At 44.0% G+C, this 21,209-nt stretch overlaps 1 protein-coding gene and 1 long non-coding RNA gene across 10 annotated transcripts in view; one reads left to right on the top strand and one right to left on the bottom strand.

The window, feature by feature from the left end:
* MDM4 (MDM4 regulator of p53) overlaps positions 1–21,165 on the top strand; it is a 66,323-nt gene extending 45,158 nt beyond the window's left edge. For 5 of the 9 annotated variants that reach the window (XM_077886687.1, XM_077886688.1, XM_077886690.1 and 2 more), the window contains one exon: positions 1,508–9,122. In XM_077886687.1, the coding sequence (XP_077742813.1) occupies positions 1,508–2,083 (576 nt within the window). In that variant the 3' untranslated portion in view covers positions 2,084–9,122. Of the gene's footprint in view, positions 1–1,507; positions 9,123–10,096; positions 11,818–20,746 lie in introns of those variants that run through there. The other 4 variants (XM_077886692.1, XM_077886694.1, XM_077886696.1 and 1 more) reach the window with 4 other exon arrangements.
* Positions 5,913–17,075, bottom strand: LOC144307171 (uncharacterized). Its single transcript, XR_013374093.1, has 2 exons — positions 16,929–17,075; positions 5,913–11,360 (listed from the first exon to the last, which is right to left on the bottom strand). It is a non-coding gene; the product is annotated as an uncharacterized LOC144307171 (long non-coding RNA).
* Positions 21,166–21,209: the final 44 nt, after the last annotated feature.

The raw sequence follows: 21,209 nt of genomic DNA, 5'->3' as shown, positions 1-21,209 counted from the left end.
CCTCAGCTAACTTGCTGGAAAGGAGGGTGGTGGGGGAAGGAGAAGGGAGGGGATTTTACAGTTTGCTGCTTGGGGATAGAAAAGTTGTAGGTTGTCTCTGGTGTTGATCCTCCCCCAACTCCCAGCCCGCCACTGTTGACCATTATGATAATGCATTGCAAATTAATCTGTGCATAGCTAAGTAATAAGGTGGAATATATTGGTCCATTAAGTGTTCTTGACCATAATACAAATAGCAGAGATAAGTGTTTCCATCTTAATCAGACTTCTATGGCTACTTGGGCCCAGAAAACCTATTTAAGCAAATAGACTGTATTTCATCAAATCAAAGATGCCATTGAATTTAATAAGCCCTATTATTTTATGTACTACTAAAGAAGAAAAAGTGATGCCAATTAGACTGTGACACACCATTAGTTATGAGTTCTAAGTCTTTATGAAGTCCTTTTGAGTATCTGTATAGCATTTCATTTTTTTCTTTAAGATTTTATTTGTTCATGAGAGAGACAGAGAGGTAGAGACATAGGCAGAGGGTGAAGCAGGCTCTTTGTGGGGAGCCTGATGTGGGACTCGATCCCAGGACCCCGGGATCATGACCTGAGCAGATGCAGATACTCAACCACTGAGCCACCCAGGTGCCCCTAGGACCATCCAGTTTAATAGATTATTGTGTCCCCTGTCTCTTGGCCGAGGCAGTTGAGTTATGCCTTCTAAACTTGAAGTGTGCAGCCTTCATTCCGAAAATTACCAAGTCTGCCTGTGTCAAATCATTGGTCCTGTCAAAAAACCAGGCAGTTATCCACATTAAATACTCTTGTTCTAGGTAGCTACCTTTGCATTAAGCAAGGCATTTAAAATTCGTTGAGCTCTAGTATCTCCTAATTTGAATATGGAGAAGTAGGCAAAAAGTTACCGGCATCCAAGGATGGAACATTCATTTTTCAGAGGGTAGGGCTTAGGCATAGAGTTTGTAACCTCTGATCCTGAGAGCAGTGTGAGAGCTTGAGTAATGTAGTTTTCAAACCTCATTTTAATTTTAGGTTCCTTTTTGCCAAATTTTATAACATTTCTTAATGGGAAGGAATGTTAGCTTTTCTTCATTCTTTAGTGTCTTGCTCAATAAAAGAGTAAGTTGTACAATGAGAAATGAACTAAAAAGAAGGCAGCAGGGAAAAGCAAGCAATGTAAATTCCATCCAGACTAGCTAGATCTCCAGAATAATGAGTTTAGCTTTCTTAAAGATAGCTGTTTCATATTTTGACTTGAAATGGCTATTGTAAAAAAAAAAAAAAAAAAAGAAATGGCTATTGTGTCACTGTCCTTGTAAAACTTCTCAAGACTTTCTTACATGTGGCTGTGGGATTTGTTCACATGCAAGGCTAGACCACTGATGTGGAATGTCTGGATTCTGACTAGCTTGGTGAGATGTTGAGATTTGGCCTACTCTCCCTTTTTCTCAGTTTCATGTTCACCACTGACTATTAATTGGCTGCACTTGTCGTTTTAGGATGAGTGGCAGTGTACTGAGTGCAAGAAATTTAACTCTCCAAGCAAGAGGTACTGTTTTCGTTGCTGGGCATTGAGGAAGGATTGGTATTCAGATTGCTCTAAGTTAACCCATTCTCTCTCCACGTCTGATATCACTGCCATACCCGAGAAGAAGGAAAATGAAGGCATTGATGTCCCTGATTGCCGAAGAACCATATCAGCTCCAGTTGTTAGGCCTAAAGATGTATGTACAAAGGAAGAAAAAAACCCCAAGCTTTTTGATCCCTGCAACTCAGTGGAATTCTTGGATTTGGCCCACAGTTCTGAAAGCCAAGAAACCATATCAAGCATGGGAGAACCATCAGATAACCTTTTTGAACAGAGAACAGATACAGAAAACATGGAGGATTGCCAGAATCTCTTGAAGCCGTGTAGTCTGTGTGAGAAAAGACCACGAGACGGGAACATTATTCATGGGAGGACAGGCCATCTTGTCACTTGTTTTCACTGTGCCAGAAGATTGAAGAAGGCTGGGGCTTCATGCCCTATATGCAAGAAAGAGATTCAGTTGGTGATTAAGGTTTTTATAGCATAGCTGACTCAGTGAATTGTAGAGAAATACTAACAGAGCTAGGGCATGTATCAAAATGTCAGTATTCAGCATCTCTACTCAGCATAACCCACTGCATCTGTTTATTTATTTATGTAAACATCTGTGTTTCACGACATTTTTGCTTCTATACGTAGAGGAATTTTGAGAATGAGTTCTTTAGAACTAGACTGTCAATTTGGGGGACTCCCGTTAACATGAAACAATACGTTCATTACTTTTACTCTCTTTAAAGATGAGGATCTGGGAGAAAGCAACTCCCAGTACAAACAAAAGTACATTAATTCATTCGCTTACAAAGTTACTTGAAGATTTATTATTTCTTCAGTTAATTTTATTCCCTGTTCTTTTTTTTTTCTGTTATGGAATGTTCTTAGGCATCAAGATAGGGTGGCTGTTAGAAAAATATTAGAGCTAACAATGAAAAATACATAAGTAATTTGATTAGTGAAGTTATGTAGTGCTGTAGATCACTTTATAGTTGGAGTCAGGCTGCACAATTTGGATAAGCCAAAAGAAAAGTCTTGAAAACGAGATTTCTTCCATGTGTGCCTAGAACACTGTTATTGAGCTTGCTTTTTTTTTTTTTTTTTTTTAAGATTTATTTATTCATGAGAGACACACAGAGAGAGGCAGAAACACAGGCAGAGGGAGAAGCAGGCTCTTTGCAGGGAGCCCGATGTGGGACTCAATCGTAGAATCATGCCCTGAGTTGAAGGCAGATGCTCAACCTCCGAGCCACCCAGGCGTTCCAAGTATTGAGCATTTTTGCTAACATACCTCTGAAAGAATTTTGAAAAAATATATATAGTCTTTTGCACATTTTACACCTTGGGGTATGATTAGCAAACAATATTCTTTTCTGGTGAGTTGTAGACATCTGAGCAGCCAATCTAAAACAAGCCCTGGACCGTTTCTGTCCCCTTAGAGTGTTCACCTGTGCCCCTTTCTAAGCAGTTCCTCCTCCCATTTCCTGGCTGTCATTCTAGGTTAGTTTTCCTTTTGCACGCGTTTAATGTGACCTCTAAATTTTTAAAATTAAGTACTTACAAAGGATACTCTATCCAATATATTGTATATGTGCCTTAAAAATATTTTTCTCAAAGCCTTGGAGCTAGCTGTAGGTTTAGCTGATGGAATTTATAGGAAAAATCCTATCATTTAAAGTAGCAAAGCCTGTTCTCATTTTAAAATTCACCAGCCAGATCAGATTTCATTTTCATGCAGAAGATGTTTTACTTTATTTTTAATTCAAATAAATGCATTAACACATTTCTGGCACAACCTTCTCAATTATAGTCCTAAGATCGATGTGGTACAGAGTTTTAAACTAAGCTCTCTGCTTTACTCTGTCCTCATTGTCCCTTGAGAATTTTCTGGTTTTGTTGTTGTTCTTTTGTTTGATTGTCTCCAGAGTGTTTTTTACATTCTGAGGCAATGCCCCATAGTAAGATTCTAGATGGGCGAGAGTCAGCCTTTCTTTTGGAAATTCGGAACATAGCAGTTGTGAAAATGAAAATAATTAAAGAAAAATGTTAGATCTGAAGAATCCTTATCTGAGCACGTAGTCTTAGAGCAATACATATGGAAATTGAAGATCTTTAAGCTGATGTGCTTATCCATATCCTTGTCTGCTGTCCCCATGGAAAAAAATCCTTTAAAAAAAGAAAAGATTTTATTTATTTGAGAGAGAGTAAGTACATGTGAGAGAGTGCAAGTGGCGGAGAGGGAGAAGCAGGCTGCCCATTGATCAGGGAGCCCAATGTGGGGCTGGATCCTAGGACCCTGGGATCACAAACTGAGCCAAAGGCAGCTGCTTAACTGAGCCACCCAAGTGCCCCTCCCCATGGAAGAAATCTTGATGTATACCCATGGGTATGCATATGAGATTTTGAAGACCATGGCCCTAGAATTAACAAATTTATGGATTGAAAAATCACCTGGGTTGCTTGTTAAGAAAAGCAGAAGTTACAAAAAAAAAAAAAAAAGGAAAAAAAAAAAACAAAAAAACCCAAACTCAAACAATGCCTCCCCGTCTCTCCGTCTCTCCCTGCCCCCTACCAGGGGTATCCTTCCATTAGAACATGTATTCCTGGTAACTGATCAAGTGGTCCACAGACCACACTTTGGGAAGCCCTACCCTAGGAGGAAGGGTTTTCCCATTTACAAGAAGTACAATGAACAGGATCACTTTTAGCATCATACCTAATTTCTTGACAGGGAGTTTTGTTAAAAGTTCTAGAAGTTTAAAACTAGAATGCACTCTTCTACTCAACCCCTGTTACTTTGCACTTGAGGCTAAAAGATGAAATGATAGCCAAGAGTCACAGCTAGTGATGCAACTGTTAATAGAACCCGAGTCACTTGTAAATCCTGAAACCATACTCCTCATTATTTGCTAAATATTTAAAAGGTGTTTGTTGAATTTGGATTCAAGATGCTCATCGTCTTAAAATCTGACAAAATGTGACTTGCAGCCAAAGTAGGACTTTAGGAAGAATAATGACTTTAAACACCTTTTCCCCAAAGAGAAAAGGTCCACTAAATATCATCTTTTCTTATATAATCAGATAAGGGAGAGGACAGATGAAGGTGCAGAGGAACCTGAACCATTTTGAACCAGTATTCTTCCTTCTTAGGGAAGGAAACCCAACTCTTGCTCTCTTTAGGTACCAGGGACAGTTTTCCCCCCTCAAAGTAGAGCAAGTTGTCGGACTTCAGTGCTCCATTCGACCTTGCTGAATGCTCTGCCACTGCAGCAAGCTAAAGGTCTCTCTTCCCTATTTTGTCCTTAGTGCTTCTCTTTTCATAATAGTTTGATAGCCCTTAATTTTGTCTGATTTTTGCCAGTTAGGGGCTTTTGCAGGTGATGACTTAAAGGATGGAAAGGAAGAGCTGGGGATCTGCACTTGTACCCTCTGATTCCTCTTATGTAAAGCTGCAGTTTTTTTGAGAACTTAAGGAAAAATTTAAAAATTGTATTTATTTGTAGATATTTGATGTTAATTTTCATACATCCTTGCCTAGCACAGGATCTTCTTTATGCTACTCAGCTTTCCTTTACCCCTTGCTCACTTGGGATTTTATACAGTTCCTGTTACCACTAAATACTTTGCTTAGAAGATCCCAAGCTGCATGTTTGAGCTGTGAATATTAGAATAAAACTACATGTGGGTTTACTGTCCCTCTAGCAGGAACCTCGTGAGTGACTGCAATTTATAGGGCAAGAGCTGATATTCCTCAATTGCTTATCTGAAGTCTAGGATGCTGCTTCTCCGCTTCACCCTGAATCTATATTTAATGTCTTGTGGGAGCATAGGACAGCAAGGAGGAGTCCTCATTTCTAGGGGTAGAATGGGCCAAGGATCCTACAAAGAGCCAAATAGTGTTGTCAGAGCAGTTCTTTACTTGCAAGAGACTTTAAACCATCTTGATTTCATTTTTGATTTTGTTTTTTTTTTTCAATGCCACTGCGGTACAGTTTTATTTTACTCACTGCCATGAAAGCGAAACATGGTTTGTATGTGAAGTCTTCGTAGTTTTACTTCTTTGAGATAAACTCTTAATTTCTACACACTACCATTTATCTTTTAGTTGTGGTTAGAATAAGCTGCCAGTTTATCCCTCTTTTCCAGCGGCCCATCTGACTTGTCTCCTTGTCTCCCCCCTCTCTCAGGTGCTTGAGTTGAAATCTTGATTGTGAGGAAAGGATCTGCTAAACTAGGTGCAGTGGAATTGTTTGTTTCTGCTGCATCACATCATAGACTTGTGATTGATCTTGTGATTAATGAAATCATCCTGCATTAGCGCCAGATTTCTTTACTTTCCTTTTTTTTTTTTTTTTTTTTAAAGTAAATCTCTACGCCCAGCGTGGAGCTTGAGATCAAGAGACTCATACTCTACTGACTGAGCCAGCCAGGTGCTCTAGCACCAAATTTCTTATTTTAATTGCCATTTAATATGTATGACCATGTTATCCTGGACAGAAAGCTCAGCAAAAATGACAAATCCTTAGAAAAACCATGAATTTCTAGGTTATACCAAAAATGTCTCCTGTCTCATTGAGTTAATGAATGAGTTACTGTACTTGCACCATACGTATAATATTTGCTATGCTTTTGTGTTAAATACTTAAATCAGACTTTATGAAAATCTTAAGACGAAGCCTTCAGCTGCATATTGCCATTTCCCCACAGTCCACCTATGAAATAGCAAAGATTCACAATCCTAGGCTTGAACCAATGGGTCTGTGTCTGCCGAGCCAGCTTACAAACTGCCATGAACTTTTCTAATATAAGATGAAATCACTGCCAAGCATTTGAAATATGTAGTTGTTTTAATAATAATTTATGTATACTTAGGTGTATATAATGCTTTGTGGAACATTGTGTTGTTTGTAAGAATTTATTTTTAAAGGTCAGGATCATTTGTAACATTTTTTTGTAAATGTTAATTCAGTGCATTGTTGGCTCCTTTGAACAGTCATTGATGAGAAATCGATGAATGTTAGATCTTGGATTCTACGAAACTATCGTAGCGTTATCTCTTGGTTCTCTTTAGAAAGGAGGAAACTTCTTAACCAGATACTTGTTTTTTTTCCCCACAGAGTCATGTGAACTTCTGAAAGTACATGCCTTTAGATACTGTGAAGCCATTGTTTTCCTTTTAGCCAAGTATCCATTTAAATTGTTGATTGGCATCCTAAAGAAAAACTTATTTTGATGGTTCTCTTCATTCATGGGTATATATTATGCACATATAGTATCAAGACTGCTAATGCCTTTGCTGAAAGTGGCTATAGAATAGGAACTAGCTATGTTTTGAACTTTCACTTCAAAGATAAAGAACCTATAAGCTCTTCCCTGTGCCAAAAGCAATAAGTACAGTGTTTACAAATGTGTGGAATTTTGCACTGCCATAGGGTATGTTGAGGTTACTTTGCTGGAAACTCCCAGATGGTGATTAGTACAGTTGCCGTTTAGCATATGAGGAGAGATACTGAGGCTCTAAAGCTAAACTGAAAGTGTCTGAGATAGTGGTTCAGGTGACCCCCTGATCTAATTTGAGGACACTTTTTCCAGATTGCTCTGATATGTCCTATCAGTGGACAGTGCTTTCCTTGGTCACCATTGCTACAGTTTTCCTTTAAAGGAGCCACCAGATCTCTTCTCTCCTATGGGAGCGGGTCCCCCCAGCATTCTGAGATCTTTCGATAGAAGGAATGTGCAATCCCAAGTAACGTCATTGTTGGCAAATGTGGCATTGTTAAAGAAAATAGAATATTAAGAACCCCTTGGGTTTACTGTGCCTGTATCAGAGCTTTTCAAATGACTGAAAATGTTGCAGATTTGTGTGTCTGCAGACATAGGTAGCTGATACTTCTGGGTAGCTTATCTGAAGTCCTCCATGCTGCTTCTCCTGCAGATTGTTTTTCTTCACCCTGGATCCATATTCAGTGTCATCTGGGAGCATAGGGCAACAAGGCGTAGTCCTCATTTCTTGGGGTAGAATGGGTCAGGGATCTTAAAAAGGGTCAAATAGTGCTGTCAGAGCAATTCCTTTCTCAGAATAGTTGCTATAATTTGGCAAATGCTTTCTTGAAAATTGACATCCCTATGACACTGACAATTTATTAGAGCACCTAATGTCTTATCCCAAGGCATTTTTTTTAACAGTAACTAATGTCATAGATTTCTCCTTTTTTCCTTCTTCCCTTTTTGTTGCTCTTTTTTCCTCAGAGTTCAAAGTGATCTACGTCTGGATATTACTTTTATATCAGAGGCCTTCTGTATCATCCCTTGGGTTGCTGCAACCATAGTATCTTTGGATAAGATTCCTCTGTTCCAGTCAGTTCTGGGGAATTTTTTTCTTTAGCGGAGGTAGGTGGTGGATAAGGAAGAGAAGCTGTGACATCAGAGCTACTATCTAATAAAAAACAGCTTGTAGTTGAGGCTTCCTTTGTGTCCATGATGAGAAACGGGAAAGAGCACCCCTATTGTCTCAGCACTAAGAAACTGAGGGCAGCCTTCCCTCTTCCTACAGGAGGCTCTTCATCCCCTCCCCCCCATAATTTGCCTTGTTTTTCACTTCCTTATAAAATGTCTCCTCTCATATTTTTCCTTCCTCCTTTTAAAAATAATAGAAAAGGTTTTAAAAGGGGAATGAAATGTTTCTGGGTTCCTTGGCACTTTGGCAAGGTAGAAATTCTAAGCAGCCTCTGCCTAGGACTTTGTCCATAGTCTGTAGCAAGGCACTGTTAAGTCCCTTGGATAGGGATAAAGGGGTAAGGCCCTTCCACCGTCTGTCCCACTCTTGACATTTTTCTTACCTTTTAACAGAACACACATAACTACGCTTTCTACCTCATAGTTTGTTATGGAAACTAAGGATGCTGGAGCAGCTTAACCTATATACACTGCCTTGAATGACATGTTAAAAAAATGGCTCTACCAAGCTCTGGGGTATATATTCAGAATACCTCATGTCCTGGAAAGTGAGCACAAGCTCCCCTCAAGTGCCTGCCTAGCAGAGCCTATGTTGCTTCCTTGTACCTGCGCCTCTGACTCATATAGCCTTTCCTTGCTCTGAAGCTCTTGACTAGAAAAGAATTCTGTTTCTAGGTTCTGAGAGAAGTGTGTGTAAATTTGGATAGTAGAAGTGCTCTGTTGTGGTCTGGATGGACAAAAATTTTCTGCATGCACTTGAGTAGGTTGCCTAAAATGCACTGTCACTATACAGAAAACATGCAGTTTCCCAAATAACATATCTGATCAGGTAAGCATAATCAACAGGAGTGCAGCAAATATGGTTTCATAAAGTGGGCAGGAAAAAAGCAATGTAAATAACTTTTTGAATAGTCCCCAGCTCACTAAGGAAAGGAGACATTTTCACATGTTTTTGCCTAGTTTTAAGCACCAATAAGTTAATGACTCTGTATCTTTCTGGTTTTTGCACTATGAAAGGCCCTTAATACCAGTTGATTCTGTTTGCTTTTTTTGTGTATTAAATATTTTTCATTTTGCCATTTTGTGGTGTCATCATTGGGGAAATTTGTATATAGCACAATCTCACTTTGTTTTTATATGTAATCTTTAGTCTGATTTGGGGACAAAGAATAGATTTTGCAGTAGAAGTTACTGTACTTAAAATTGATGGGGACTTTTGGTACTCCAATTACCTATGAGAGTATTGTGTTTCATTTTTAGCTTCCCATTCCTGAAGGGAACCTCAAGATTTTGCAGAGTATTTTTTTAACCTTGAGCTAGTTAGGCCAAGTGGAATTTCCGCAAACTAGAGCCCTTGAGAATTAGACTGTATCAAACCTGCGTGCCTAAAACAAACAAACAAACAAACAAAAAAACAAAACAAAAAAACAGAACCCTGCATGCATAGAGTGATTTAAGGCAAGCCTTCTCTCTAGGCACAAGTCTGTACCTAACTCTTCGGAGCCCACAGGTATATCATCTTGTCTACCTTCTTTGCTGCTGGAGAGAAAATTCAAATGGTGAGATGACAGATTTGCCTCTGTTGACAGAGGTGCTAGGTGCGGGGGTTCTATTTTGTGTTTTGAATTGGGGTTAGTTTAAGAGTTACTGAGGGTTTGTCACAAAGTATATATTCATCACTTATCTGCCTAACATCTGCTGAGGTCTCTAGCAGTGGTTTTTTTTGTTGTTGTTTTCTTTTTTAGATTTTATGTATTTATTCATGAGAGACAGAGAGGCAGAGACATAGGCAGAGGGAGAAGCAGGCTCCATGCAGGGAGCCTGATGTGGGACCTCATCCCAGAACTCCAGGATCACTCCCTGGGCCAAAAGCAGGCGCTAAACTGCTGAGCCACCCAGGGATCCCCATCTAGCAGTGGTTCTAAAATTGGGGGGTGGATATAGCCCTCTTTGAAAAGCTAATGAAACTTACTAAATCTCTTATTTAAAAAAGCACAACATTTTACATTCACTTTGAGCAGTTTCATTGATGCCAATGGTCTGTGGCCCTCAGGTTCTGTTCTGTGGAGGGATATTGAAGAAAACCTGCCCACAAAGAGCTTGCTAGCCCACATTTTTCAAAAGCTCATGTCCTTACAGCTAAGACCGTTAAGGTGAGTGAAACATCTGGTCATTTGTCCTGAGCTCATGGCCACTGCAGAGCAGGTGCAGATTGGTGCACACTGAACAACTTTTAGGGGCATACTTCATAGGCCATTTTATCTAGAAATACGTAGTATACACCTGTATGAGGAGCACCTGGGTGGGGGTGGGGGGGTGACACTGGAAATAACCAGGGAGAGCATTTTAAAAATGAAAGAAGCAAGAGGAGCATTAGAGCCAGGATTAAGGATTAAGCCAGTTTCTGTGTCCATGCAACCCTTTCCATGTTGTGTGACTTCTTTAAGGTACTTTGTAATGATTTCCAACTGCATAACATTTTGTTTTCTGGATTTTGCATCTTACTCATCTTGAGTCCTGGTGCTGCAGGTTAACCGTTGTTGAATGTAGTCTTGAGGCCAGAGGAAGACAGGCTGAAACCAGTAATTGATTTAAATTGCCATTAGCAGATAAATGCCAACTTGGTGTTTGGCTTCTGGAATTCGCACAAATCCGTCCTCCAATGGTATTTCTAAAATTAGTGTTACTAGAAAGATTTCAGGTCATTACAGGTTTGGGGACGCAGGGATAATCTCATGTACCTCCTCAACCCTAAACTCATTTGTTTGCTTTCCTCTTCAGAATAAAATATGGGAGGGAGTTAAATTCAGTATCGCTTATTACTTACTTGGTATTAATATGAGCCAGATCATGCTTGGTACTGGGAGCAGCACAGTGAATTAGGAAGCTCCCTAAAGTTGCCTACAGCCTAGCAATGGACTTAGGGACATCTGGCAGTTTCCACGTGGGCCTGGGACACGGCAGTGAAAGAAGTGCCTTGTGAGAGCAGGGCTTGTTTTTGCATGTTCAGTTCCGTATGACTGGAGCAAGGTGTGTGGTTGGAGGAGTGACAAGAAAAGGCACTGGAGTGTTGGAGGGGCTGGATGATAACAGTGTGCTATGCCAAGCCAGGAAGTTGGAGTCTTATCCTGAAGGTAATGGAGAGCCATTAAAGGATTTTAAGCAGGTGTATGACATGATCTCATTTACATTATTGGAAGATTCTGGCTTCATTGTTGAGAATGGACAGGAGTGCTGGCCAGACTAGAAGCAAGGATAATAGGTTGTGGCAGCAATCTGGCTGGAAACGATGATGTTCCTGAGAAAATGCAGTGGGCCTGGAAAGAAGAATAGTAGATAACATTTACTAAACACATAGTAGGTGCTGACTTGGCATTTCTTACCCCATGGGTGTATTTAAGGTTTAGAGGAACTAAATGACCTGTTCAAGGGAATTAAGAGTTACAGAATCAGTCACTGCTTAAAACCATTGTGTCTCAGACAAAAGTCCAAAAGAAGTGCGTGAAAGGGACACACTTCCTGAACAAATGCCTAGAGGTGTGAGGGAAGGAGAGGAGTCATTAATGGCTTGGGCAGTTGGTAGATGGCTGTGCCATTCACTGAGGGTTAAAAAAAAAAAAAAAAAAAAGGCAGCTTGGGTAGCTCACCAGCTTAGCTCCGCCTTCGTCAGGCTCCCTGCATGGAGCCTGCTTCTCCCTCTGCCTGTGTCTCTGCCTCTCTCTCTCTCTCTCTGTGTCTGTCATGAATAAATAAATAAAATCTTAAAAAAAAAAAGGTAGGTTTGTGGTGATGGTGGTGAGGTACGGAAAAAATAGTGAGTTTTGTTTTAGATGTGTTGATTTTGTGCATATGAGAAGATCCAAATGGAAATAGACTTGAGCTGTAAATATTCTTAGGTCCTAGGGATACTGTGGTGAAGATGACGAATGTGGCTTCACTCTTGTGGGTTAGGAAAACTAGCTAACACATAGTATAGGGTGCCTGGGTGGCTCAGCGGTTGAGCGTCTACCTTTGGCTCAGGTCGTGATCCCCGGGTCCCAGGATGGGTCCCACATAGGGCTGGCTCCCTGCTACAGGTAGCCTGCTTCCCTCTCTGTCTCTCTCTGTGTCTCTCATTAATAAATAAATAAAAATCTTAACAAAAAAGGTATGGCTTTAAACACTGTGGCTTGTGTAGGAGCACACATGCTGCTATGGAAAATAGAGAAGAGAGGCCCCATCTAGTCAAGGGTTGAGGAATGGCCTCCTTGAAGAGATGAGGAGCTGAGAGCTCAAGGAAGGATGGGAGTTGGGAGAGGGGGGAACATTGAGATAAGAGCAGATGTACAAGGGCCTTTAGGTGAGGAGCTCATGGTGTCTGGAAGACCAGAAAGTCCAGTTAGTTCAGTGTGGTTGAAAGCAGGGAAGGTGGGGCAGCCCGGGTGGCTCAGCGGTTATCGCCGCCTTCAGCCCAGGGCGTGATCCTGGAGACCCAGAATCGAGTCCCACGTCAGGGTCCCTGCATGGAGCCTGCTTCTCCCTCTGCCTGTGTCTCTGCCCTTCTCTCTCTGTGTCTCTCATGAATAAATAAAATCTATTAAAAAAAAAAAAGGGAAGGTGAGAGTGGAATCTGATGGAGGAGGCAGTTGGGGGAAGTTTGAAGAGAATGGAGAATGTATGAAGTGGAACTCTGGGAAATGGGAGTGAAAAGACCAGGGAAACCTGTGAGGCCATTGCCTGACATCCTGTCTCTGGCCTGAGGCTCCTCAGCCTCAGCACTATTGATTTTTGGGGGGCTGGGAAATTTTCTTGGGGTGGGGGTGGGGGTGGGGGTGGGTGTTCTGTGCATTGTGGCACCCCTGGCCTCTGCTCATGATGATAGGTCACTTAAGTTGAGAATCCTCTGTGGCTGAGAACCAATAGGCCCAGCCACTGAGGGTTTCAGGAGAAAAATCATACAAGTTGCAGATGGCTGTTACTGTGCACTCATGCCCTCAGCCTGGGCTCTCAATTCTTCCTGGTTCTCCTGTTGTTTCCCTAATAGTTGAAGTGATGGTTCTCACCTAGAGGATAGGAAGAAGAAAGTGAAGACAGGTTATTTAACTTCTCTAAGCCTCAGATCATGGGGCAATAGATGTTAAGTCAGCACCTATGGAGTGTTCAATGACGGTTAACTATCATCATTATTTCTGGGAGGAGGCTGATAGGAAATGGAAAGCCTGAATGAAATTGAAGGGACACTATGGTAGGAGTGGACTGAGCAGGTTTAAGGACAGGACAGGCTGCTGTGTTCAGAGACGGATTGGTGTTCTAATAAAGACTTCAAAGATTGTGGTAGATTGGATTATCAAAACGTCTTCTCTCTACCACACTTTGGAGAGGATTATGCGCTCTGCCCCAATGGCACCAGTCTTGTCAATGAAATGTGAGTGGGAATGAAGTATACTACTACTTTTCCTTTGTCTTCTCTTGTCATCTCTTTTTCTTTTTCTTTCTTTCTTTCTTTCTTTCTTTCTTTCTTTCTTTCTTTCTTTCTTTCTTTCTTTCTCTTTCTTTCTTTTTTTTTTTTTTTTTTTTTTAGAAGGAGGCAGAGGGAGAGAGAGCGAAAAGCTTAAGCAGGCTCCGTGCCCAGCGTGGATCCCAAAGCAGGGCTCAGTCTCACAACTCTGAGATCATAACCTGAACTGAACTAAGAGTCAGATGCTTAACCGACCGAGCCCTCTGGGCGCCCCAAGTATACGGCTTCTGAGCAGAGGTTTAGGGACCATTGCGGGAGTCAGTTGATAGTCCTTTCCCTTAGCATGGAGCTCTTGTACCCCAGAATGGGGGCTGCTTCTTCAGTCTGGCTCCAAGGATGACGAGAACAGGAAGCAGAGCTGTGGCTGTCCTGCAGTGGGCAGCGAAACACATTTTATAGGAAGCCACTGAGATCTGGGGGGGGGTGTTACCACAGTGAATTTGAGCTGACTGGTACAAAGGTGGAAGGATCCTAGGTGAGGGTAAGTCCCAGCATGGCATAGAGTGAGGGTTCAAGTGTCATGGAAAGGAAAGTTTTTGATGTTGAGGTAGCCAATGAGGGAGGGTCCTGTGAGGCTGGGGTGTTGGATGAGTCATTCATACAACACTGATATATTACCCAGGATGGTCACAGGATTGTAGGAACCCAAAGTATATAGTGAATGAATGGAATATCTGGAAGATAAGCAGATGACACAATAAAGGGGGGCCCCAAGTGTCAAAAGAGCAGAGATGTCTTTGTGGAGGGGTAATGGCCTGGATACAGCATAGGGGAAACTGACCACAAGATTCTCTGGGGGAAAGCCGGATATCTTAAGGCAAAGCAACAGGAAAGCGAAGAGTTTGTGAATGCAGACGGGAATGTTTACTATGAAACGATTCATATAGAGGAGTAGTTCAAAACTTGTTTGAGGTCAAGAGGTGGATGGATCCCCTCCCCAGAGAACTGATATATATGTAAAATTTTATATGCAAACCCGAGGAAGTCTAGACTCCCTAAAACTTCCCCTGGACCCTAGATTAAGAACCCTGTTCTAGAACAGCAGCTCTCAAACCTTATAGCAAGCACACAGAACCACTTGGAAGGCTTTGCCAGCAGATTGCCAGGCCCCATATCCAGAGGTCCCACTCGGTAGGTCCAAGTCTCTGTCAGGTTCCCAGGCAGTGAGGAACCACAATCTGAGAATCACTGCTATAGTTTAAAACTATAATTGAGATTTGGGGGAGGGAGAGGAAGAGTATGGACTGGTTAAGGACAAGGTCATGGGATTAAGGATGGGTTTTTGTTCCACTGGACATCTAGCTCTCAGGCAGATCCTCAAATGTTTCTGCCACGCACACAAAACATCTTGCTCAGATGGAGAAGAGAAGGGAGAAAGGAGCAAGGACTCATTAAAGGTTTAGGTCAGGTGTGCAAAAAAAAAAAAAAATCTCTTTTAGGTTAACATGTCTTTAAAGACAATTTTCTTCCAACACACAGAAGGGAAGTGATATCCAGCACCACTTAACTGATGAACACATTTAGTCCAGGTAATCCCATCTTGCCTCCTCACAATCTGGGCCTGAGTCACTAGTGGGAAATAAAACCATGTATTTGAGTCAAATGAAAGAAATGTGAAACTTCTAGTGCCCTAAATTGGGACATTTTAACTCAAAAACTCTAGCTATATGCTGCTTGAAACTGGGTAAAGTGGCTAAGGGACACATTTTGGTGAAAACTCTGCTGTCTTCTTTCTCCGTGTGTGTGTGTGTGTGTGTGTGTGTGTGTGTGTGTGTGCGCGCGCTAGAGAGAGAGAGAGAGAGAGACACGGAGACAGGGACCGATACTTCTTACCATTAGGAGTTCGGGATACTTGGTCCTGAATCAGAATTACCCCTTAGCTACTCGCACATAATGTCTCTAAGCTTCAGCTCACTGATCTGGAAAGCAGAGTGTGGTGGACAGAAGAGCTCATGCATGTGAGGTGCACAGCTGCTGAAATTTCCTCCTCCTCTTGCTGGCATCAGAGCTGGGGCGGCAGGTTCCCCAGGGAGGAGCGCCCAATCAGAACTCTGGCCTCTTACCCACAAATGTAACCATGTCATCCACCAGAGGGCACCAGGAACCTGCAAATCTAAGAGGAAGGGCTTTTGCCCTTAAAATAGTTGATTGGGCCTGAGGATAACCCCTTAGGTTCAAGTCTTTATTTAAATATTCTTGCTCCTGGTGCTTGAGGGAATCATTTGTAAAATTTCTCTAAAATGCAGGAGGGAAAAAAATAAAAATAAAAATAAAAAATAAAATAAAATCCAGGAGGGAGGGCACCTGGATGGCTCAGTGGTTGAGTGTCTGCCTTTGGCTCAGGTCACGATCCCCAGGGTCCTGGGATCGAGTCCTGCATCAGGCTCCCCGCAGACAGCCTGCTTCTCCCTCTGCCTGTGTCTCTGCCTCTCTCTCTGTGTCCCTCATGAATAAATAAATAAAATCTTAAAAAAAAAAAAATCCTGGAGGGAAATCTGGAGTAAGAAGTTGAGAGTAAACGGTGCTCTTACTCCACAGGAGCCATCAGAAGAATTGTATTTCCATTTTTAAATTTTGTCCATTTCCACCATCCATTCTCTGTCCCTTCAGACTGTCTATAAGCCCGTTACAAATTATTCTCTCAGTGAAAGCATTGGAGTTCCCTTCTCCCTGGTTTATTCCTGTTAACTGGACTGCTGTTCTTCCTTTGCTGAGCAGCCTCTCCCCTGTTCCCCCAGCAGTGGGGGATGGTGGCCGGGAGCTATTTCTGAGCCTCCGCCTTACTGCCAAGCCTCGGCTCTTTCCCTGAATCTCTTTGGGGCGTGAGTCTAGTGATGGACAGGTATCCATCACAAGAGGCTGTGCTCTGTGGAAAACACTTTCTTTATCTGAGGAAGGGGAACAGTCAGGAGAAGTTAAGGCCACCAGTCTCTAGAGCCTCCCTTAAAACATCACAGATTTTATTTTATATTTTTATTTTATTTTATTTTTTTTCAGGTTCTTTTTTTTTTTTTTTTTATGATAGGCACACAGTGAGAGAGAGAGAGAGAGGCAGAGACACAAGCAGGCTCCATGCACCAGGAGCCCGACGTGGGATTCGATCCCGGGTCTCCAGGATCGCGCCCTGGGCCAAAGGCAGGCGCCAAACCGCTGCGCCACCCAGGGATCCCTATTTTATATTTTTAAAGACTTATTTATTTATGAGAGAGAGAGAGAGAGGGGCAGAGACACAGGCAGAGGGAGAAGGAGGCTCCTCGCAGGGGTCCTGGACCCCAGAATCACAACCTGATCCGTAGGCAGATGCTCAACCCCTGAGCCACCCAGGCATCCCCGTCACAGATTTTAGGGGGAGCAGTGATATCCAGTGTACACACTGCTTACTCTTTACCTGTCAAGTTTATTCTTTAATTGGGGGGTAAGGGCGGAAATCCAGCCTCAGGTCAACTTCCAACTTGGTACCTAGGAATGCTGGCCCAGACCAGAAAAGCCTGAAAGAAAACCAAAAGGGTATGTCATGCATCATTTTAGGAACACAGAAGTATAGAAAATTTAGGGTGGGTGGAGAGGACCCCCAAGAATCTAGCGCAACCCCTCCTTGCTGGGAGAGGAGAAACAGCAGGACCAGGGTCACAGGGTTGGTTCCTAGAAGACTGGCTCTTCTCTCAGGACCAGCACTTAGCTCTATGGGCAGACATGCTGGTTCCTACCTCACCATCCCCTTTACTCAATCAGTTGTTGTCGCTGACATTTACTGTATGCTTAGTATGGGGCAAGTATGTGTTTGGTTTTATCTCCTGTAATCTCCACAACAACCCTATGAAAGTAGTGTAAGGTTATGTGAGGGGCACCTGGGTGGCTCAGTCGGTTGGACGTCTGCCTTCAGCTTGGGTCATGGTCCCGGGGTCAAGCCCCACGTCTGGCTCCTGGCTCAGTGGAGAGCCTGCCTCTCCCTTCTCTGCTGCTCCTGCTGCTTGTTTCTCTCTCTCTCTCTCTCTCTCTCTCTCTCTGTCAAGCAAATAAAAATCTTAAAAAAGAAGAATTGTAATGTCATGTGAATGCAGTATACTATCCTCGTTTCACAGAAGCATAGAGAAGCCAAATGAAAGATAGGACAGAATTAGCCATCATTCCATTTCAGTATTTCACAAGGACAAGTTTTGTTTTGTTTTGCTTTAGGGACTGTCCCTTGCACAGTAAGGATATTTAGCATCTCTGGCCCCCAAGCACCAAGTGCCCCAGCCGTTAAGGTACTAATTATACCTTCCAGAAACCCCAGAAGGTACAGTAGAGGGGGTCCTGCTGCTGGTGGGAACCGCTGACTTAAATGCATGGCCACAGGAAAGGGAGGATTAAACAAAATTGCTCTGCTGCTCTGGTTATTTTTATATTAATGAAAGTCACTAGATGAAGATAACGGGACAAGGGGAAGGAAATCCCGGGAGGCGAGCAGAACTGTGTAAGGGAAGAGGCTAAATTATAAAGGAAGGGAATGAGCACCAGACAAGGAGATCTTCATTTATGCTCCCTGCTAACACCTGGAGTGTGCACGAAGCCTGGCCTCACAAGCTCATACCTGTAGAGACCAGGCAGACCAGAAAGGCAGCTGTGTCAGGGACAGTTGGGAGGGCTGGGGCTACAGGAGTCTGGAGAGTCATGCCTACATAAAGGGTCTTTTCATGTGGTAATGTGGGCTCATGGCTCCCAGCCTTTCCAGAGAATCCACCAGACCAGATTTTTATAGGAAATCCCTCTATTGTTTTTGTTTCAAAGATTTTATTTATTTATGTGAGAGACAGCGAGAGAGAGTGAGCACAAGTGGGGGCGGGAGGGGCAGAGGAGAGGGAGAAGCAGACTCCCTGCTGAGCAGGGAACCTGATGCGGGACTCCATCCCGGGACCCTGAGATCATGACCTGAGCTGAAGGCAGATGCTTAACAGAGAAGCCCCTAAAAACCGGTTTTTCACATTAGTTAGGCCAAGAAAAAGAATTCCTGCAGGTGAATTTGGGGAGTCTGTGACCTGCGGGTCAGGCCATTCCCATGTAAAGTGCCACAGTGTACACCCACCGTGCGGGTGACAGAAGGGGTGCAGGCACTCTCCTCCCCGCTCCTCACTGCAGACGGCAGGGCAGTCTGGGCAGAGGACTGGGAGCGTTCCCTGAGGACACAGGGCAGCGGAAGTGGGACTGCTGTGCAATATTCGGTCCCTCTGCATCTGAGATTCTGGGACTCTAGGTTGTTGCCTTGAAGGCAGAGCTGGGAACATGAAAACCCTAGAGCCTGACCAGCGCCTAGGGTGCGAGCAGCGGAGGCCCTGGCCATGGCTTCTCAGTTTGGTCCTGTGTTCCCCGTGATGGGAGGAGCGAGGAAGACTCCTCCCCAGGGTCTCTGCTCCCTGGAGGCCCTCCGCCCGGGTCCGGTACCTGCACTTCACAGACGGAGCTGCCCTTCTGCCCTCTCAGTCAGTGGGACCCTGACGCCAACGGCAAGAGCTAAACAGCCAGTTTTCCAACTGCGCTGTCCGGCTACACCGAGTTTAAGTGTGAACGCACTTTTCCTTAGACGGCACCGGGAGCTGTGTCTGCTGTCTCCTTCTCTGCTCATTTTCCTTCCCGTTAATCCAGCAGAAAGCAGCACTCGGGGCAGCAGTCTCCCACGCTGAGTGCCGGCGCCCAGAGCTCCTGTCGGACCCGCAGTGCCGTCCTCTTAGGGTCACGACGGGGTCCCGCGGGTCCGAAGGCGACTCCGGCCTCGAGCGCCCCGCTCTCCCTACCCGGGCGAGGGTCTTGCCCTCTGGGGGCGGTGCTGTGCCTTTAAAAGCGGCGCCTTGGCAGCACGGGCGGTGGGGCCGGGAGGCTGCAGGGCCTTGCCCACCACGCTCCTGTGCAGGAGGCAAAAAGCCAGGCTGCACGTGGTAGTAGCGAACACGCTAGAAGCGTCTGTTCCACTTCCCCAGAGCTAATCAGCCTGCGGCTTCTCACGTCCGTCCGCAAGCGTCTCCTTCAGGGCTTTGCCTACATCCCTGCCCCAGGGGCCGGGGGCAGCTCTCAGGAAGGGAGGGGGTGGCCCCAGCCCCCATGCCCGCCCAGACCACGTTTTAATGAGCCCCAGAAGCTTCGGTGCTACAGCCGGGGAGGATGGTGGAGGTGACGGCTGCTGACAAGCCATGCAGCGTAATGTGCACAGTGCATCTGCGAGCTGCCCCAGCCGAGGGAATTTCTGCCTCAGCCTCCCTCTGGCATCCCCAGGAGTCCACCCCTTAGTCTCCTTTACTTCTCCCTGCTCACTGCAGCCTCATATGTGGAAGCCCTGTCCAGGTTGGCTGCCTGTCCTCCCCCAGGACCAGGAGAACTCAGCTTGGCTGGTGCCGGGTGGGGGGGCCTGGGCAGTGGTGTGCAGGATTTCCCCTCTAGCCACTTTACCTGTAACAAAATTTCAGAATTGTCAATGGGGATCGGTGTTTCTAGACATTTGGCTATCACAGATGAATAAAATAAAAAATTTAAAGACACAGAACAACAAAAGCCATATTTATGTTTATAAGATGGGGGCTTACCCATAGGGTTGCTAACCTTTATCTCCTCAAACGAGTATATTTTAAAAACAACTAGTAATAGTACTAGTTACTAGTGTGTGACCACTACGTGTTCGGAAAGGAAAGGACATGTGAATGCCATATATGTATGAAGGATGTAATCTGCGATAAAGGACAGTCTCTTGAAAGGCATCCTAGAACTTCACGGGGAGAGGATGCCTTATTCTTGTTTCTCTAACCTCATCCCGGACGCATCATCGTTGTCATCGTCATTGTCACAGACTTCGTCCACCTCACAGAGGACTGGCGCTGCTGGTAGTGCTCCCCTCCCGCTGTCTGCACCCATTTCTGTCTTTCGTGCTTTGTTGTGAAAGGAAGATAATCGTCAGGCTAGGAAAAGTTGTGAGAGACTTTGAAATGGGCAGAAAAGATTATTATTGGCTGTCTGGTCTCCCTCTGGATGATCTTTGTCTCCTTTGTCTTTGAGCAAAACTGTAGAAAACCGCTAGGAATGCAAATGATTTTGCCCATAGAGATACAAATCGTATCCAGCAGAAATGCATCTGATCACTGCCCCGCAGACACTGACCAGTTCGGGTCTATTCAGTGAATTAAGTGCCGCCTTCTTCTTCTTCTTTTTTTTTTTAAACATTTTTTATTTATTTATTCATAGAGACAGAGAGAGAGAGAGAGAGAGAGAGAGGCAGAGACACAGGCAGAGGGAGAAGCAGGCTCCATGCAGGGAGCCCGACGTGGGACTCGATCCCGGGTCTCCAGGATCAGGCCGTGGGCTGAAGGCAGCACCAAACCACTAAGCCACCCGGGCTGCCCAAGTGCAGCCTTCCTGATGGCTTGTCTGGATTCCCTGAGCACTTGTGACATCTTACTAGGTCCCTCGTGAATTGCTGAATGGAACGGAATCACTGACATGCGTTATTTCTACATTTGCACAAGGGTCTTGATTTGGTCTTTAAAACAGTTGTCCATGGCTGGTGGCTACCTCGGCCGGTGGGTTGGAATGGGGTCACGGACAGCATGCACCTTGCCTTCTTCTGGGTTTCTGAGCCCCAGGGCACCCTGTGTTTTCACAAATAAAATAAACAAAATCTTCTGATTAAACTTCTCATGTTACAGTA

Source organism: Canis aureus, chromosome 38, assembly GCF_053574225.1.
Source record: "Canis aureus isolate CA01 chromosome 38, VMU_Caureus_v.1.0, whole genome shotgun sequence".
NCBI lineage: Eukaryota > Metazoa > Chordata > Mammalia > Carnivora > Canidae > Canis > Canis aureus.
Note: the sequence above shows the minus strand (reverse complement) of the source record. Positions and strands in the feature narration are given on the sequence as shown.